The sequence below is a fragment of the Triturus cristatus genome, chromosome 3_1, assembly GCF_964204655.1.
Source record: "Triturus cristatus chromosome 3_1, aTriCri1.1, whole genome shotgun sequence".
Taxonomy (NCBI): domain Eukaryota; kingdom Metazoa; phylum Chordata; class Amphibia; order Caudata; family Salamandridae; genus Triturus; species Triturus cristatus.
Genome location: NC_140583.1, coordinates 915,031,699 through 915,047,519, shown reverse-complemented (window position 1 = coordinate 915,047,519; position 15,821 = coordinate 915,031,699). Strand labels below are relative to the sequence as shown.

Sequence of the window (15,821 nt, the reverse complement as noted above, 5' to 3'; positions counted from 1 at the left end):
CCTGACTCTGATATCCACCAGGGAATGGTCAGAATTTCCTTGCACATGATGCATAGTGTCTTCAAAATTCCTTACCTGGGCGTGGTGTGTGAAAAGATAGTCGAGGCGTGAGAAAGAGCCGTGGGGAGCTGAGTAATATGTGTAGTGTTTCAGATGAGAGTTGTGGGTTCTCCACAGATCCACCATACCCATTGCAGACACGAAGGTTGGGGGGCCTCCCCATCTGAATGCCCCTTTGCTGCAACCAGCCTGTCCACATCAGGATCCATCACCGCATTCATATCCCTCCTAACAGGAAAGTCACAGTTGACAATTCCAAGAGAAGGGCACTGAGTTTTGGAAGGACTGTAGTTTGAAGTTTAGGTAGGATATATAGTGAGTACAAACTAAAAGAGTGACTCTCTCAGGTGCCCTTCATGGCCACGTAGCATCCCTGGGTGTCTCACCACACCTTGGTCACCGTGAAGGGCAACAAATTGCTAATCCGGATTGTCCACCCGAGAGTCTGTAGAATACGCGGAATGGGCTAAGACTCTATACCCAAACAGACACAGGGCCTTACAATGATTTCCCTTCAGGTGTGTCTCCGGCATCAGTACGATATCGGGGGAGTGGCGTTTAATGTATTGCAAGACCAGAGTGCGTTTGATCTTGTTACCAAGTCTATTCACATTCCACGTCCAAATGCACATGTGCTTATGTTGTGTCCCTGTCATAGGTGTGTGTACATTTTCTGCATTACCCTCCTCCACCTCACTTTAGGCAATGCGTCCGTCCTCGCTTCTCGTAGCCTATTACATTGATGAGCAAAACAGGTCAACATTTCAACAGAATCAAGCAATCCCATGAATTCCCCCTCCCTGCGTCCCTGCAGAGTGAGTTACAAACCTCCCACTTTCTCAACCTGCAGAGTACCTGTCGCCCAAAGTTGTGCATGTAACAATAGCAAACTGAATTGTTGATTGTGAGCCCAGACCCCGAAATCACCACAGTGAAGAATGGTCATGCATACCTCAAAGAAGCAGGTTTCTCAGACTACATACACAATGCCAATTCCCTAGGATTAGTACTGGATGACAAACTGAATCTGTAAAACCACATGAAATCAATTGTGGAAGGGGTTTTACATAAGCTGAGAACCATAAAAATCAATTACCCATATTGTCACTGGCCTCCCTGACATCCAAATAGCCATACTAAAAGCTGTTCTTAATGCTGTCCACTGACACGTGGTAGTTTGAACAGATCAAGTTGACACTTACTAATCCGCAATGACTCTAATTCCAAGTCTGCTGCATATTCATACAAAAGCATTAAAACTGAACACTCATCACAACCTGGTTCAAAAACAAACTGGCGCTATTAGAGAGACTATAACACATCTGCAGGAAAACCCCTTCAGCTGGAAGCATTTTCCTGCAGGAAAACCTCAATGTGCACCTGATCCTTCGAGGATTATGTCCCTAAAGTTTGGAATTTCATCCCATTAGGGCGCTGACAAGACCCATCCTTTACATCATTTGGAAAAAGAATGAAAAACAACATGTTTCTGAAATTACATGATACCTTCTAATAGACCCCTGTCTCTCCCCCTCTTTACTGTGCACTTACTTGATCCACTACTCTGTTGTGCAACCGAAACACCAATTAAATCACTGCTGAATCCATAGCTTTGGATATGTTCATGAATGCAACTTACACCCTGTCAAAATGGCTAATACAAATACAACTTTCTCCTGCTTTATGATCATTGCATCTTGTCCACCTTGATCACCAAAGGATATGCCTTATGCATTAATTATTTATGACATGCTTTAAAATTTCAGCGTCATCCAAATTTCTTGCACCTGCAATTTTTCTGTCTCTATGACCATTCTATTTATGCCCCTGTGGCTGTTCCTGCAATGCCTGATTCCTTACATATGTCATGTCTGTAACCCGTTATATTGCAGAATGTCTTATATGTGTATCCTTTGCCCTCTAGGCTACCATTTTATATTGCATACTTATTATCATACTCTTAAGCTCTTTGGAAAGTGCTCTAACATCCTTCATGTGATGATATCCGCAAGATAAAAAAAGTCCCAAAATAAAAAAAAATTATTAACACATATCCAATGAAATGGCCACACCAGAAGGTACATTGATATGGCACGTGTACATGCCCCGATCAAACATACATAGAAAGAGAACTCCTTACTGTGTTGTATATAGCTCTGCTGACTCACCATTATTCATTAAATACAACAGGGGTTAAGGTTACAATGGGTGCAGACTACAACTCTTACAAATATATATAACAAAAGGTACTGAGACAAAGACAGTTAAGGTGCTTTCGAAAAAATCATATAAAGCGCTCTACAAAATGTTAAACGTGATCTGAATGATCACCAATATTCCACGATATGGCTTTCTTTACTTAGGAATAGTTAAGATATTTGTGTAGTGCTATGATATGTTATCTTTTTTAGAAATCACATTAAAAGATGTGTTTCAGTACTTCTGAGACTTGCAATTATGTTTTCTATTCTACTTCCACTGCTAAAAAAATTTTTCATCTAGCAAATATATAGCACCTTGTGTCCATGTAGTACTTGCTGCAATGTACTTTCCTGTTGTGTACTGCTATAATAGACAAGTGTTCCTATAAAGAGACTAAGGGCCTCATTACGATGTCGGTCGGAAAGCATTCCGACCGACTCGGTGTCGGAATGATTTCCGACCGAATCGTATTCAGGGAGTCCGACTGACCGATTACGATGTTTCTGACTCTCATTGATTTCAGTGAGAGCCTGTGTTCCGACCGACAACCCAGGCTCCCATTGCAAAACGGTGTGGTTGCCGAAAACCCTGCAACCTGTGGCGGGCACCCCATGGTGCCTGCCACACTGTGCATGATTGAAAGAGGGGACCCATGGGTACCCCCAAGGGCCCCAACTGGAGGCCTCCGTGTGAAGGGGGGCCTGCTATTGGCCCCCTAAGTCGATTTCAGACAGCCGATCTGAGTCGGAACAGCTGTCCGAATCCGACATCGGAATCACTCGGTCGGAAATGCGGTCCATAGAGCCGTATGTGTCGGCTCAGACCTACTCGGTTCCTCCGAATTCCGGTGGGAGCCGAGTTGGAAGAACCTAATGGTTACCTAACATCTTAATCGGTCAGTCAGAAATGTTTTCAAGTCGGTCAGCATGCGGGTTCCAAAACGGATTCCGACAAACCGAATGCCATTCGGAGCCTTTCTGACTGACATCGTAATGAGGTCCTAAGTGATACCCATTCTATGAGGATGAAATGCTGAGATGCTCTTGCTCGTATTCAAACCATTGCAGTGTAGTTTACATACAGGTCACCGCAGAAGGCACAATGTGGTCACCTATACCCATGTATATACCGTTTATGAATTAAGTAGAATGAGGCACAAAAGAGCTATAAAATGTAGAGGTGGGCATAACTGGCGTAATTCTCTTTAGCATAATTACCAAAAAATTACAAGTCATTATGAGTACTTGTGTCAGAAACGTAATTCAGCATTGCTCAAACTGGAGTAGTAACGTAATTTTGGTAATTTCACATCAAATGTTCTTTCTTTAACTTAAAACCAGAATGCAACATTTCTCACACCTCTTACATCTTTCTAAAATAGGTAAACTGAGTGAAACACATCGGGTACCAGTAACGTCTGCTATTTTCACTGTGTTTGGAGGTCACAGAAGTGTGGCATTGAGGGGTGTGTATAAAAGTGTTATAATTTAACTATTTTCAGAACTGTGCAGCAAGCTAAGAATGGTTTCACAACAGCCCAAAAAAAATCAAACCACTTTTGAGGTATATGTTCCAATTGTATGAACATTTTAATGTATCTTACTCCCAACAGCAAATTACTTTTCTGGTAGTTTCTGTCATGTCGCTGTGTGTGTCTGTTAAGTGCCTTGTGAGGAGAACTTGTGGTATATTTTGCTACAGTGTGTGTGTGTCTCAGGACACCCTGCAGTTAATTATTTTTTGTATAGCGTGAACTCGACCCGTAGCACCGAGCACCGGTTACGTTACAGAAGGACACATCCATTTTTTTTTGTAGGCACGGGGAGATTAAGTGATTTGCGCAGAATCACAGGATGTGGACACGACCTCGAGGCTCGAACCTTGGTTTCCCAGCTCCAGAGTCGGCAATCTAGCCGTTAGACCACATCCTCTCGCATTTGTGCATGAAGTCAGAAGCTAGCTTCCCCCACTGCTTATTTCACACCTTTCCCCAGGCACTTATGGTAACCCAATTGTGGTGTTGTGGGCCCTGGGCCCACATGCTAGTAAAATCTCGACACAGACACCATGGGTATGGTCAGATAACTCGCCCAGGGCACGTACCCTCGGACCCTTCTATTAGCAGGGTCACCTGACCGGTGACCCCTGTGATGGGTGGGTGTAGAGTGGGGTTACAGCACAAGGCTGAACACTAGAACGTGTCCAGCAGGACACTACACCAACCATTGTTTGCTATAAGTAAGGTGAACCAGTAGGTCGAGCAGGTTGCAGGCCTCTCTTGAAGAATTACAACAAAGGATGGCTTTTCATTTGTGTATGGGCCGAAAGGGGGCATGGGCCTCGTTTGGAGGGAACTGTCCCTTCCTCAGCCCTTTTACAATCAGGCCTACTCATATGTAAGTCATTGTTAAACGAAATACAGTCTGCCTAAAGGCAAGAGTTTGGAATCTGAATACGCCGAATTGAGGAGTGAAACACACTACAGAACGGTCGGATTTGTGACCCAAGTAATATGCAGGGCCCTTTTCTAGGTGTTTAGCTGCCCTAGGCGAGAATTGAAAAATGCCGCCCCCTCCCTTTTACTACCATCACTCTCTCCACCTGTCACCCTGGCTAGAAGAATTAATACATTAGATATTCCCAAACTCATGTGTTTTGCCATTCTTCCCCTTTTGCCGCCCTAGGCAGCCGCCTAGTCTTGCCTAATGGTAGAAACGGCCCTGGTAATATGCAAATTGACTGCAATTTAATGGTGGAGGTCTATATTAAAAATATGTGAAAGGCAGTAGAAAGTGTTACACGCTGTGCATTCTTTCACAAAGGTGGGCCAAATATGTAGTGATTTGGTCAAAATCGACTGGTTAAAGCTTAAGAAACATTTTTTCTCCCAGTTTATAGATGAACTGTTTTATCGCACGCAGAATACAGTTACAGAGCATGCCAACTTACATTTACTAAACTGTGTTGAAAATATATCCTGTATGTTTCTATCCTGTGTTGTGTATACATTGTGAGTACAAATCTTCACGGTAGATAGTGCCCTCTGGGCGAATACATTTGTCAAGAGCTCTCCGTCTCTGTTCGCCGAAGACTGTACTGCATCCCTTTCACCACCAGAGGGAAGACGTGAGCCATTTCGATTCTTACAGTACTGTTAGCACAGTGTTAATCAATCACTTTAGTGATTAAATTATTCAGATTATATTACTGTCCAAACCCGCGCCAACCGCCACTTCTGTTCATGAGTCGAGTTTTGTAATGAGTGAAACGTAACTTAAAGTTACATTCCTGCAAAAAAAGTACACGAATTAGATTGTATTGGTGTTACATTGGATTGGTTCCTGGGGCATTTTTTATTCCTCTGTGTATTTTTCGCGTGTGAACATTACATCCTAAACGTCAGTTGACAAGCTAATGTTGATTAGGTTTGAAAACAAAACACTTGCCGCAACTTCTTTAACCATAATTAAGGTTTCATTCAACTAAAGGTACAGGTCTCTTAATTTTCGGATTTTAGTTCAGTTACAGATATTTGAGAACGCATACCTCTGCAGGCATTGTTTTTTCTCTAAAGTTGTAATTTGTACAAAATTGTAATTTGTAAAAATTGAAAAATGTAATTTAATTTGTAAACAATTGAAAAAATATTTGTAAAAAAAGATTTAATTTTATAAAACTGATAGAAAATGTGCTACTTGATAGACTTGGGATCAAATTGGCTTCTTCCAATTTCTCTCTAAGCAATAGTCCAATTTTGGATTCTTCAGCGGCAACAATTATGCAAAATTAATGTTCTCGTTTAAATCACAATGCTCTTTTTTTGTTTTTTTATAGAACACAAGTTTTGTTTTAAAAGGGGCTCGATGGACCAGAAAACGAGGAGGCTTCCAACCAATGAAAATGTGGAATAACATGAATATTCTTGTTAGGTCTGTGCAGAGCTCTCAAGTTTCCTGTGACCATGTGTGAGTGACTTTTAGACATTTAGGGGCTTATCTACAAGCCCTGTGCGCCGCCGGGATGTCACTTTTTTTGACGGTCTGGCAACACAGAGTGAGGAGCCATATCTACTAGGCCCCGAAAAGCCACCCTGTGTGGATTTTCATGGCGTCATAGATATGGTGTAGGGCAATACAGCGCAAGTCGCTGCGTTGCCTCACACTGTGTTGGGGAAGTGTGCCATGGATATTGTGGTGGGTGTGCCCAATCCCCTTGGTATTTGACACATTCCTAGGTTTACAACACAGCGTAAATCTGGGAATGCGCCAAAACTGTGCGCCTTCTAACGGGAGGTGTAATTGTTTTCGTGCAGGAAGGTGCCTCTTTCTGTACGAAAAAAATATTGTGCCAACAGCGCAGACACCCTTGCACCACGGTGCCTGCGTTGGCGCTAGGCAGACATTTGTGCGCCGGCGCAGTGGAAGAGGACAGGAATGTGCGGTATCCAATAGATACGGCACATCCCTGCCCTTACCTTTTGATACAGGGCAGTGCAACAAAGTGACATGCAGCGATGCCCTGCGTCAAATTGCTGTAAATGAGGGCCTAAGTTGCACTTATTAACTTTCTTGCTTTTTTTTCTCCCTGGGAGAATCATGATTTCCCAGGAAGGAACCAGTGTTGCTGGAACACATCCAGAGCGGGAGTGCTGCCATTGATGTTGTATCACTAAAGCCACAGGGACTGAGAAAAATCCAACCATCACACAAAATACAAGTGTAGTAAATGTTCCATGCCCAAACAGCAGCACAGTGGTAAGGGTGTGGTATGTAGCTGGTGGTGCATTTTGGAGCACTGGTATGGTAGCCCACTATTATTTACAGACAGTACATTTGTTGAAATGGCCACTAAATGTTGATAGACATTCAGTTTTTCTCTGAAAACCATGTAGCTCACAAATGATAAAGTGTGGAAATCATGCTTCAGCAAATATTTATCATTTGTGCATCACCAAGTACAGTGTCTTGATTGCTTTGATCCTATTGAAATCTTTGTTTCCATCACACTTCAGAATTACAAAAAAATGCACTTCATTTCCTCTTTCCTAATTGCTAATAGATTTCGAAAGATTTGTATAGTTCATTTACAGGTATTTAAATGTTGATGTGTGTTAGTAAACAAAGGACATCCTCACTCTTTCCTTTCACTTCCTCTGCCCCAGCAAGATTGCTACCTTGGTCAGTTTTCCAAAATCCTCTCACTGTTCATTTAGAGAAATAAAAGTAAACACCAGTTTCCAAGTAAGCATCAATTTGTCAGAAAACATAGCCTGGCGTTTGAGCCATGTCCTCAGTGGCGGCTCGCTGTTGGAGTGCTGCGGGGCGGTGAGGCAGGCTGGGGAGGGGCAGGATGGGGGGGTAGTGGAGTCCGACCTACGACGGACAGGAGTAAGGTAAGTAATTAAATAAATAAATAAAACAATTTACCTTGCATCTGCTGCATCGCCAACTGATGCAGCGCGCGTAAGGTAAATTGTTATATATATATTTAATTACTCACCTTACTCCTGTCCGTTGTATGTCGGACTCCACTACCCCCCCCCCCACCCTGCCCCTACCCCGCTCCGCACCACTCCCATGGCGAGCCGCCACTGCCTGTCTATGAATGCACAGCAAATGTGACAACATAAAAGCTACATTTAAAGGCTTCTTTGTTGCTCATTCACCTTCTGCACTCCAGCATAGTTATTTTTGGGGTACTGCAGCACCCCTTCTGCCCTTGACAGAAGTGAATCTCCTCAGAATGGGGCGGGAAAGGGCTTGTGACTACCCACAAATGAATACTTTTGTGGGTGCACAAATGTGCAGGGGCATTCCTGCCCTTGAATGGTGGCTCCCTGCCCAGGGTAGATTTACTCACATGGAAACTTAGTGCAACTGAATCTTTTAACAAGTTTAAAACACTTTCATGAATGACAACATTATTTTTTGCAGTAGTTAAAAAAGGCAATGTAAGCATGCAAGTCTGACTTGGCCATGCAAATAGCTTTGTGAATCGGGCCATAATGTGCTGTGCAATCACAAGCACCTAGCCTCTGAACCTTCATAGATGCGACCTGTGCAACCCATAAGGATGCAGTTACGTAGCACCAGCTATGTAAGTGGGGTTCATCAATAATCATGAAGACAAGCACTTGCCAGAGTTTCCATTTGCCACAAAATCCTCCTGAGTGAATCTAGCCTCAGATTCATTATGCCACTTTGTGTATCCAGTGCAATCAGTGTGAATACAGAGTTGCTTCACTAAGGTAATACAAATAGCTATATCAAGACCTGCATAGTTTACACCAGTGCATGGTTTAATTTGGAAGCATTTTAAACATTTACAAACATTCTCATCATAAGCTGGCATTACAGTACACATAAAATAATGTATGTGCAAATGTGTTATTTTCATGACCCTGTATTCATGTGTGTGTGAGCGCATGTGTGTGTGTGTGGATGTTTATCTTACACTGTGAGGACCGCACTGGTCCTCATAGTGTGTGTGTGCGTGTGTGTGTGTGGTTGTCAGTGTGTGACTCTGTCAGTGTGTGTGTGTGTAAGCGTATCTACTCTGCAAATTCTGTCCATGATTAGGAAAACTGTGCATCTTCCTGACACTGTGTTTTATTTTCTTGGTGGAAGATGGGTGTTTCGGGGCACATTCCCACACATTCTGCACCTCTTAAGTCTGGACCATATGAGTGTAAGTTAAATGCGCAATTAAAAGTAGGGAAAACCTATTGAAAAATCTTTGTGAATATCTGCAAGGTAAGACAGGATGCTGCACGGAAGAAAATGCCCCGGGTGCTTTTAGTTTATGCCACTTCACTCACAGATCTGCTGGTTGGCATCAAGTCATGAGAGGAGTGAAGCGTGACCTCCATAGATAGTACCATGCTGATGGACTTGTGTGGGCTCAATACCCCGAATGTCAAGCTGAACTCTTGGGGTGGCTGCTGGTCGGGAACCTTAGTGGCCTACATAGAGCCTAAACAAGGTTGTGACATGCTGCTTCTTGGACCCCAGGTATCAGGAAGTTTAGGAACAGATGTGGAACACCGAGAAAGCCTTACCAGAGGGTTGACATTGTCTCCCCACTGTCTAATGGGAATCATGACCTGAAGAGGGGAGGACCGCCACAGGCCTAAGATAGTTGCCCGGCATTGCTTTACTTTCTTGTTTCCAATAGTGTATCTTGTTCCTTGGTTTTGACATTTGCATAGTTTCCTGCTGTTTTCTTGGTGATATTTCCATCTATCTATTCTTGACCACAAATGTTCCTTTGACAGCATGTTGTCTGGATAGATGGTGGTCGACCTCCCCAGTCATTCTCTTCCCTGTGCCAAAATGTGTTCCCTGTTCCTCCCCACCGGCTCAATCTTTTCTATATTATGTCTCAATGCTAAAACCCTCCCCTTTAATCTAACTTATAGCTAAGCCTAGCCTAGAGCAGAAATTACTTGGTCAGTGGGAAAGAACAAGGAGCTAATAATGGCCCAGGGAAGGAAATGACTGAGAGTGTGAGGTTTGGCATAAATAAGAGGTTTTAGGAGGAAGAACCCCATCTTGCCTATCACTTTGCTCCATGTTTACCCTCATGCTATCTGCTCCCAACTGCCTGCCACCTGCAGCCTTTTACCAATCAACTCTCTTATCATCAACCCTTATACTCAGCGAATTCAGTATCCTGATGTTTTGCCTTACTGGAAACATTTATGGAAGCTCATAAAACTTCTGTTTGTCTGGCAAATGAACAAGGGCAAGAAGAACTTGTCGATTCTTTCCCATGGGCTCTATTTCAGGACCTCGTGCCCAAAATTCCCACGACGACATTGCCTTAGTATGGTACATTGCCACTGATGCTGCACGAATACTGCTGTCAATTGTAACTGCCCCCTGCAGTTGTTTCAATATTTAAGTCCCTCTTTGATAGTAGTTGATTCTGTATTATGCCCTTGCGCACTATCATCAAAAGGAGGAGTCACCTACCTTGTGACTGGAAAGACTTCGGAGATAAACAAAGTGCAATCATCCGGACCCAACACTAAATGGCGAGCTATGCACAGCATGCGAATCTACAGCTCTACATGCCAAGAACAGATGCTTATCTGATCCTATCTTGGTGATGTTCTGCAGATTGTTTCTCTGCAATATTGCATATTCCATACTTACCAATTTTTAAACTGTCCAAACATTATTAAAGATAATTCTTTATGAGCCCATCACCCACCTCCACCCTTAAGGCAAATAGTGTCCTCTTGTCACAGTGCTTAATCCTATCCATTGTCTCCAATTCAGCACCTGCATTTTTTTTGTTGCGGGCCCCAGGTTCACAACTTCAGAGGGGTGTCCTACATAGGCTGACCACCTGTGTTTAAGTATGAAAAGAAATGTCCAGCTGCAAAACAGAAAGCATGGTAAATACAGAGGCCAGATGTACTAAAATTGGGAATAACAATTTCCAAGTTACGATTTTTCTGAATCGCAATTAGGAAATCGCAATTCCTCATGCATGAACCTTTTATTTTTAAGTTATCAGTTACAAGTGGTTCGCAAATCGATCTACCTCATGAATATTAATGAGGTAGGTCGCAGTTTGCGACCCATTAAGAATTATATCCATCACCGGCATGGTGGGCGTTACTTTTAAATACAGCAGTACTTTTTTTGTGTGTGAAACGCAGCTGTTTTCCCTAAAGGAAAACGGGCTGCATTAAAAAAATAAATGAAACCTTTGACTTTAATTTTTGAGAGTAAGCAGTGGACTGTGTGACCACTGCCTACTCCAAAAAAATATACTTTTTTAAATTCTCCGAGGGGTAGGGGGCCTCATGGAGACCCCTTCCCATTAGCGAACTGGCTTACCACCTCCTTTAAAGAGGTGGTAAAATAGTAACGTTGTGCAACTAGAATTCAGTCGCAAAACATTAATACATACTACTGCGATTCAAAATTGGAAGAGAACAAACAGCTGACATCATAGTTGTTAGGTTTCCCTGGTCCATGCGTGGCGTGTCATTCTAGTCCAGGTTATTTTCCTTTGAACTCTGGGATGTGTAGTACTGTCTTATCATGGACTAAACACGACTGCAAGTCACAGAATTCAAAGAATCACGGCACGGATCTGGGAGGCTTGGCAGGGTTATCACTGAAGCTCCATATCCGGATCCGGTAGTGTGCTCCCACAGGTTAGATGGGAACGTGCAGGCGGGGTGAGTAACCCAGAGGGATGCGAGGCCAGAGTACAGCAAGGCTGCTGGGTGGAGAGTCATTGGGCTGCATGGTGCAAGGATGTCGGTGCACCATCAGCATCAAGGCCTAGCTGGCCAAAGGACAGCCAGAGACTTGAGGCAGGAGCTAGGACCTGCTGTAAATGAAAAACAAGCCTGTGTGTATGTGCTGCAGCTGAAGCTATATTGAGCACCTTCATTAATGACTAAAAATGTTTTCATAACCACATTATGTGATTATGAAAAACAGCGACACACTGTTTCCAGGCTTTAAGATGATATATCTCACCAAATAATGGAGATTCATGTTTGATTTTCCTTTGAAGGGGGTGACGGTAACAACAATTAAACAGCAATTAACTGGCTTACTTTCATTAAGTGAATTGTGCAGATTTGAAACACGTATGCACTCAGTTGGAACAGAGCTCTGTTTATTAAGAGAAATCAAGTTACAAGAGCACTCACTAGTGCAGATCTCAGCAAACCTTTCTGAAATGTCCAATGACAATTCTCCTGTGCTTCTAATGTTATTAGTATTGAAATAAAGACCACATCAAAGAACATGATCAGTATTGACCACCTCAGTTCATCAGGTATGGTTGCTAGTGCAGTGGCGGCCTCCAAAAGCCCAGTGATGAAAAATAAAATGGTAATACATTACCATTTTATTTTTCATCGTCCTGTCCTGAACCGAGCATCAGGACGGGGCGTGGCCTGCTGAGCGACAGCAGGGATGAGTAGTAAGCAGAGGGCTGCCTTTGCACTGTTTAAAGCCACACATGCACACTTGAAACCCCTCAAAGCAAGCAACTATAGCCGCAATGCCACGGGCACATAGCTAATTATATTATTAATAATTCTCCCCAATGCCACATAATTTATGACTCAGATATCAACTGTAAACATATTTTATAAACTCAACCATTTTCTCCAAACATGGGCCACTGTATTGTGAAAATACACACATTTCCGTCTCAAAACATCCTATTCAATTTTGGTGTACATATATTAATTCAACCAAGCAAAAGCTTCTAATTTGGTAGGCTGGGCTGCACCCAGGAGAGCTACTTATGTACAGACCCTGAGCTACTCATTGCAGAAGCCTGCACTAGTGAGTCTGCGCAGCAGCAGAACACTCACAACGCAGCACTCCTGAGCTTCGAGGAAGTTAATCGGATAGAAGTGAAGCCTATGAGACTCCGCCCCTCCGCATGCCAGATGAAACAAAAGCCAGACAAAGAGTGAATGGAAGTGGAGGAGGCAGAGTCCACACTTACACTGTTGCCACTCACTCCTCATTGCCCCCTGGGCCTGCCCTAGCCCATGACAGGCATGAAACGTTGCTGAGTTACCCTGATGGTGGGTCGACGCACCTCACATTCTTTTACACCAGCTGTTCCAGATCATTCAATTTATGGAAATGCTTTAGAGACCTTTTGAGGCAACGTCATAAGTTTAAGAAATGTATTCTTTTGGAAAACCGTTTTATGACAATGGTGGATTTTGATAATGATAAGTCTGAAAAGACGAGGTATGTGGGCAAAAACCACTCCAACCTCATTTTATCCACTGCTACTTCACACATTTATATTTCATCTATGTCAGTCTGTCAGATGATAGTCTACACTTACCTTTCTGGCTAACGTTATAAATTACACTCTTTCCCTGGTCATCACTGGCCATCCAAAATGTGATAAGGCAATCATTTTCACCTTGGACAGAGCAGGAAATAGATTCATCCTCTGAAAACTCTGAAAGAGAAAGATATACATTGTGGGTCAAAATAGATTCATACTGCAGCTCTGTAACTCATGGGTTATGATGACTTTACCAAATGCTCACAACAATGCAGCCTATTGCAAGTACCCCAGTAATCCTGAAACAGGCAGAACCAGGATTACAAGATCCGCTGTGACTCTACAGATCTATGGCGTTCCACCCAAAGACTCCCACGGCTGTTGATTCTAAAGCTCACTGGCAGATTTTTCATGAACAGATCTGGTGTACAGCACTTAGTAAACCAGTATTTTCCAATTTTCACAAGAAACTTGAATGCTGGGAATGAGCTCCATAGCCTTAAATTCAAGAATCAAAGACTCAGGGTTTGAAATTATCTCTCTGGGACAGGGCCGGCTTTAGCACTGCTGGCGCCCTGTGCGTCAATGTTTGTTGGCGCCCCCCAATGACCACCTCCGCCACGGATTCCCTCACTACCACCCTTTGACAGTGCCCCTCAATTCTCCATAACCACTGTCTCTTAGATTAATTTAGTTTTATAGCATCACTCATACCAGTTTAATATGTTAGAACACTTTACATGACACATGCATTGCACAGAGACAATCATACATGTGTAAATCAGTGTATAGGAAATGTTACATAAGACAGAGGCCTACAAGGAGTAGGAGTCACATTTCATCCATACTGGTAGGCCGTATAGTTTGAGTCCTTGGTCTGGAAAAGCACAAAATTCGGAATTTAAAATGTAACACCATTGGTAGGGGTTTTCTTTAATGATTAGAATTGATTTCTACCCAAATGAACGCTTTTGCAATATTAGGACAACGAAAGACTGGGCAAAAAATATATAGCTCTATGTCCCTTGCAGTTTGCATGCTGCTCATTGATGGCTGTTAATAGCTCACTGCTCTATATCAGTATTTTAACTTATAACCTGCAAGTAACAAAAGGATCTCTGATGAAAGCAGTAACCCATTGACATATTTATATTATTTGCACTTTGTGATGTGAAAGGGACACGTTCTTCGCAGCAGGCATATTAACCCTTGGTGCTATGATGAGTCAAAATGTTCACTAGACAAAGCTTTCGCCTGTCTCCAGGAAGAACATTAATCACCGAGTTGTCATTTTTATTGATGGCCGAATATTGCTGGGACAATGTACGTGGCATCAGGTCTTTTAAAACAATGAACAAGGCGCCCCCACCCCAAGTCAGCGCCCGGTGCGAGCGCACCGACCGCACCGCCCTAGAGCCGGCCCTACCCTGGGAGCTCCAGACTCCCTAAGTGCAGGTTCCCTTCTGTGTCTCTGCAGGAAGCTTGGTAGGTGACTTGAATTTTTAGTTTTCTTGGTTTCCCAGAAACTTTGGAACTTGCAGGAGTCAGCTCAGTGAAGAAGTGTGCACTTTTCGACAGTCCTAATGGTGCTCCCTTGAATAATTTATCATCGTTTAGAGAACTTCTAAGAGTTAGACAGTGTCAGGTTGTCTATGTAAGTAATGCATAAGCTACTGGGAAAGTCCTCCAGGCGCACCTCTTTGACACAAAAATCTTACACCCACAGTTTACTGGATTAAAAATTGCAAACAAACAAGTATATAGACTATAACACAAAGCAGTGCTCAAGCGTACTCATCGGACGACTTGGACTACTGATGAAAACCGCAAAAAGCCCGGCAAGAATGGCTAGCAGCTTAGAAACTTTGACAAGAGAAAATGATAAAACTGCCACTGAAAAAAACGAAACATTTCTGGGTACAGAAAGAGGTTTACAGTTTGGGAAGCCGTCTGTTACCTCCACCTGTCCAGAGGCACTAACCGGCTGCAGAAAAATCAAGGGTACATTTTTTTTCTCTGTGTGGCCTGCCTGCACCGCCCCCAAGACTCTATTTCGTCTCCCCTGAGAATCCCCTCTTCTTCCCTGAGGCCTGCGAGGAGTTCAGATTCCCTAACTCTGAGGAGCATGACTGGTAGGTGCACAGAGCGGCGCTGCATGAACAAAGCATGCCTGGGGGATGTTGGGAGCAGATGGTGGTGTTTAAGGGCAAGAGAAGGTGTGCAGAAGGCTACCTATGGTGACTGGAATGTGGGTAGGCATGTGAGACATATAGCCATGGCTGTGAATTGTTTCAAGAGCTGCACAGAGTTTCCCAGGAGCTGGCTGTGAAAAACATGTTGCTGAGGGTGGACAAAGCATGACTTGGAATTTCTGGGATTGTTAGGGGTATAGCCAAGGTCATGTACAGCATGGCTGATGGGGTGCACAGTCTGTCTACGTGTATGCACAGCATTGTTGTAGGCATGCAGAGGGAGAGTGATAAAATGCAGAATAACTGCTTTACATGGCATGTTGCATGTGGATTTAAAACAGTGGCGGTCCCATTTTTCAGTCTCTTTGCATTTGATGGAGACTTCTTTAAACCTAGTGGCAGGATTCCTGGTATTCATTAAGCAAAATGTTCTCAATTTCTACTGTCACGTGCATTGCTAACTCTCCCCTCAAACCCACATCTAATTCGCCATGTTAGGTTTTGGCAAAGTTCCTCCACTTCATGATGTCAAAATCGACCAGACCATGTAGATTAGGTTCATTCCAGATTTATTCT

At 43.3% G+C, this 15,821-nt stretch overlaps 1 protein-coding gene across 2 annotated transcripts in view; it reads right to left on the bottom strand.

Moving 5' to 3' along the window:
• The window catches only part of ITGB6 (integrin subunit beta 6), a 549,576-nt gene that overhangs the window by 64,019 nt on the left and 469,736 nt on the right, over positions 1–15,821 (bottom strand). For both annotated transcript variants that reach the window (XM_085645463.1, XM_085645462.1), the window contains one exon: positions 13,108–13,227. In XM_085645463.1, the coding sequence (XP_085501589.1) occupies positions 13,108–13,227 (120 nt within the window). The remainder of the gene's footprint in view (positions 1–13,107; positions 13,228–15,821) is intronic.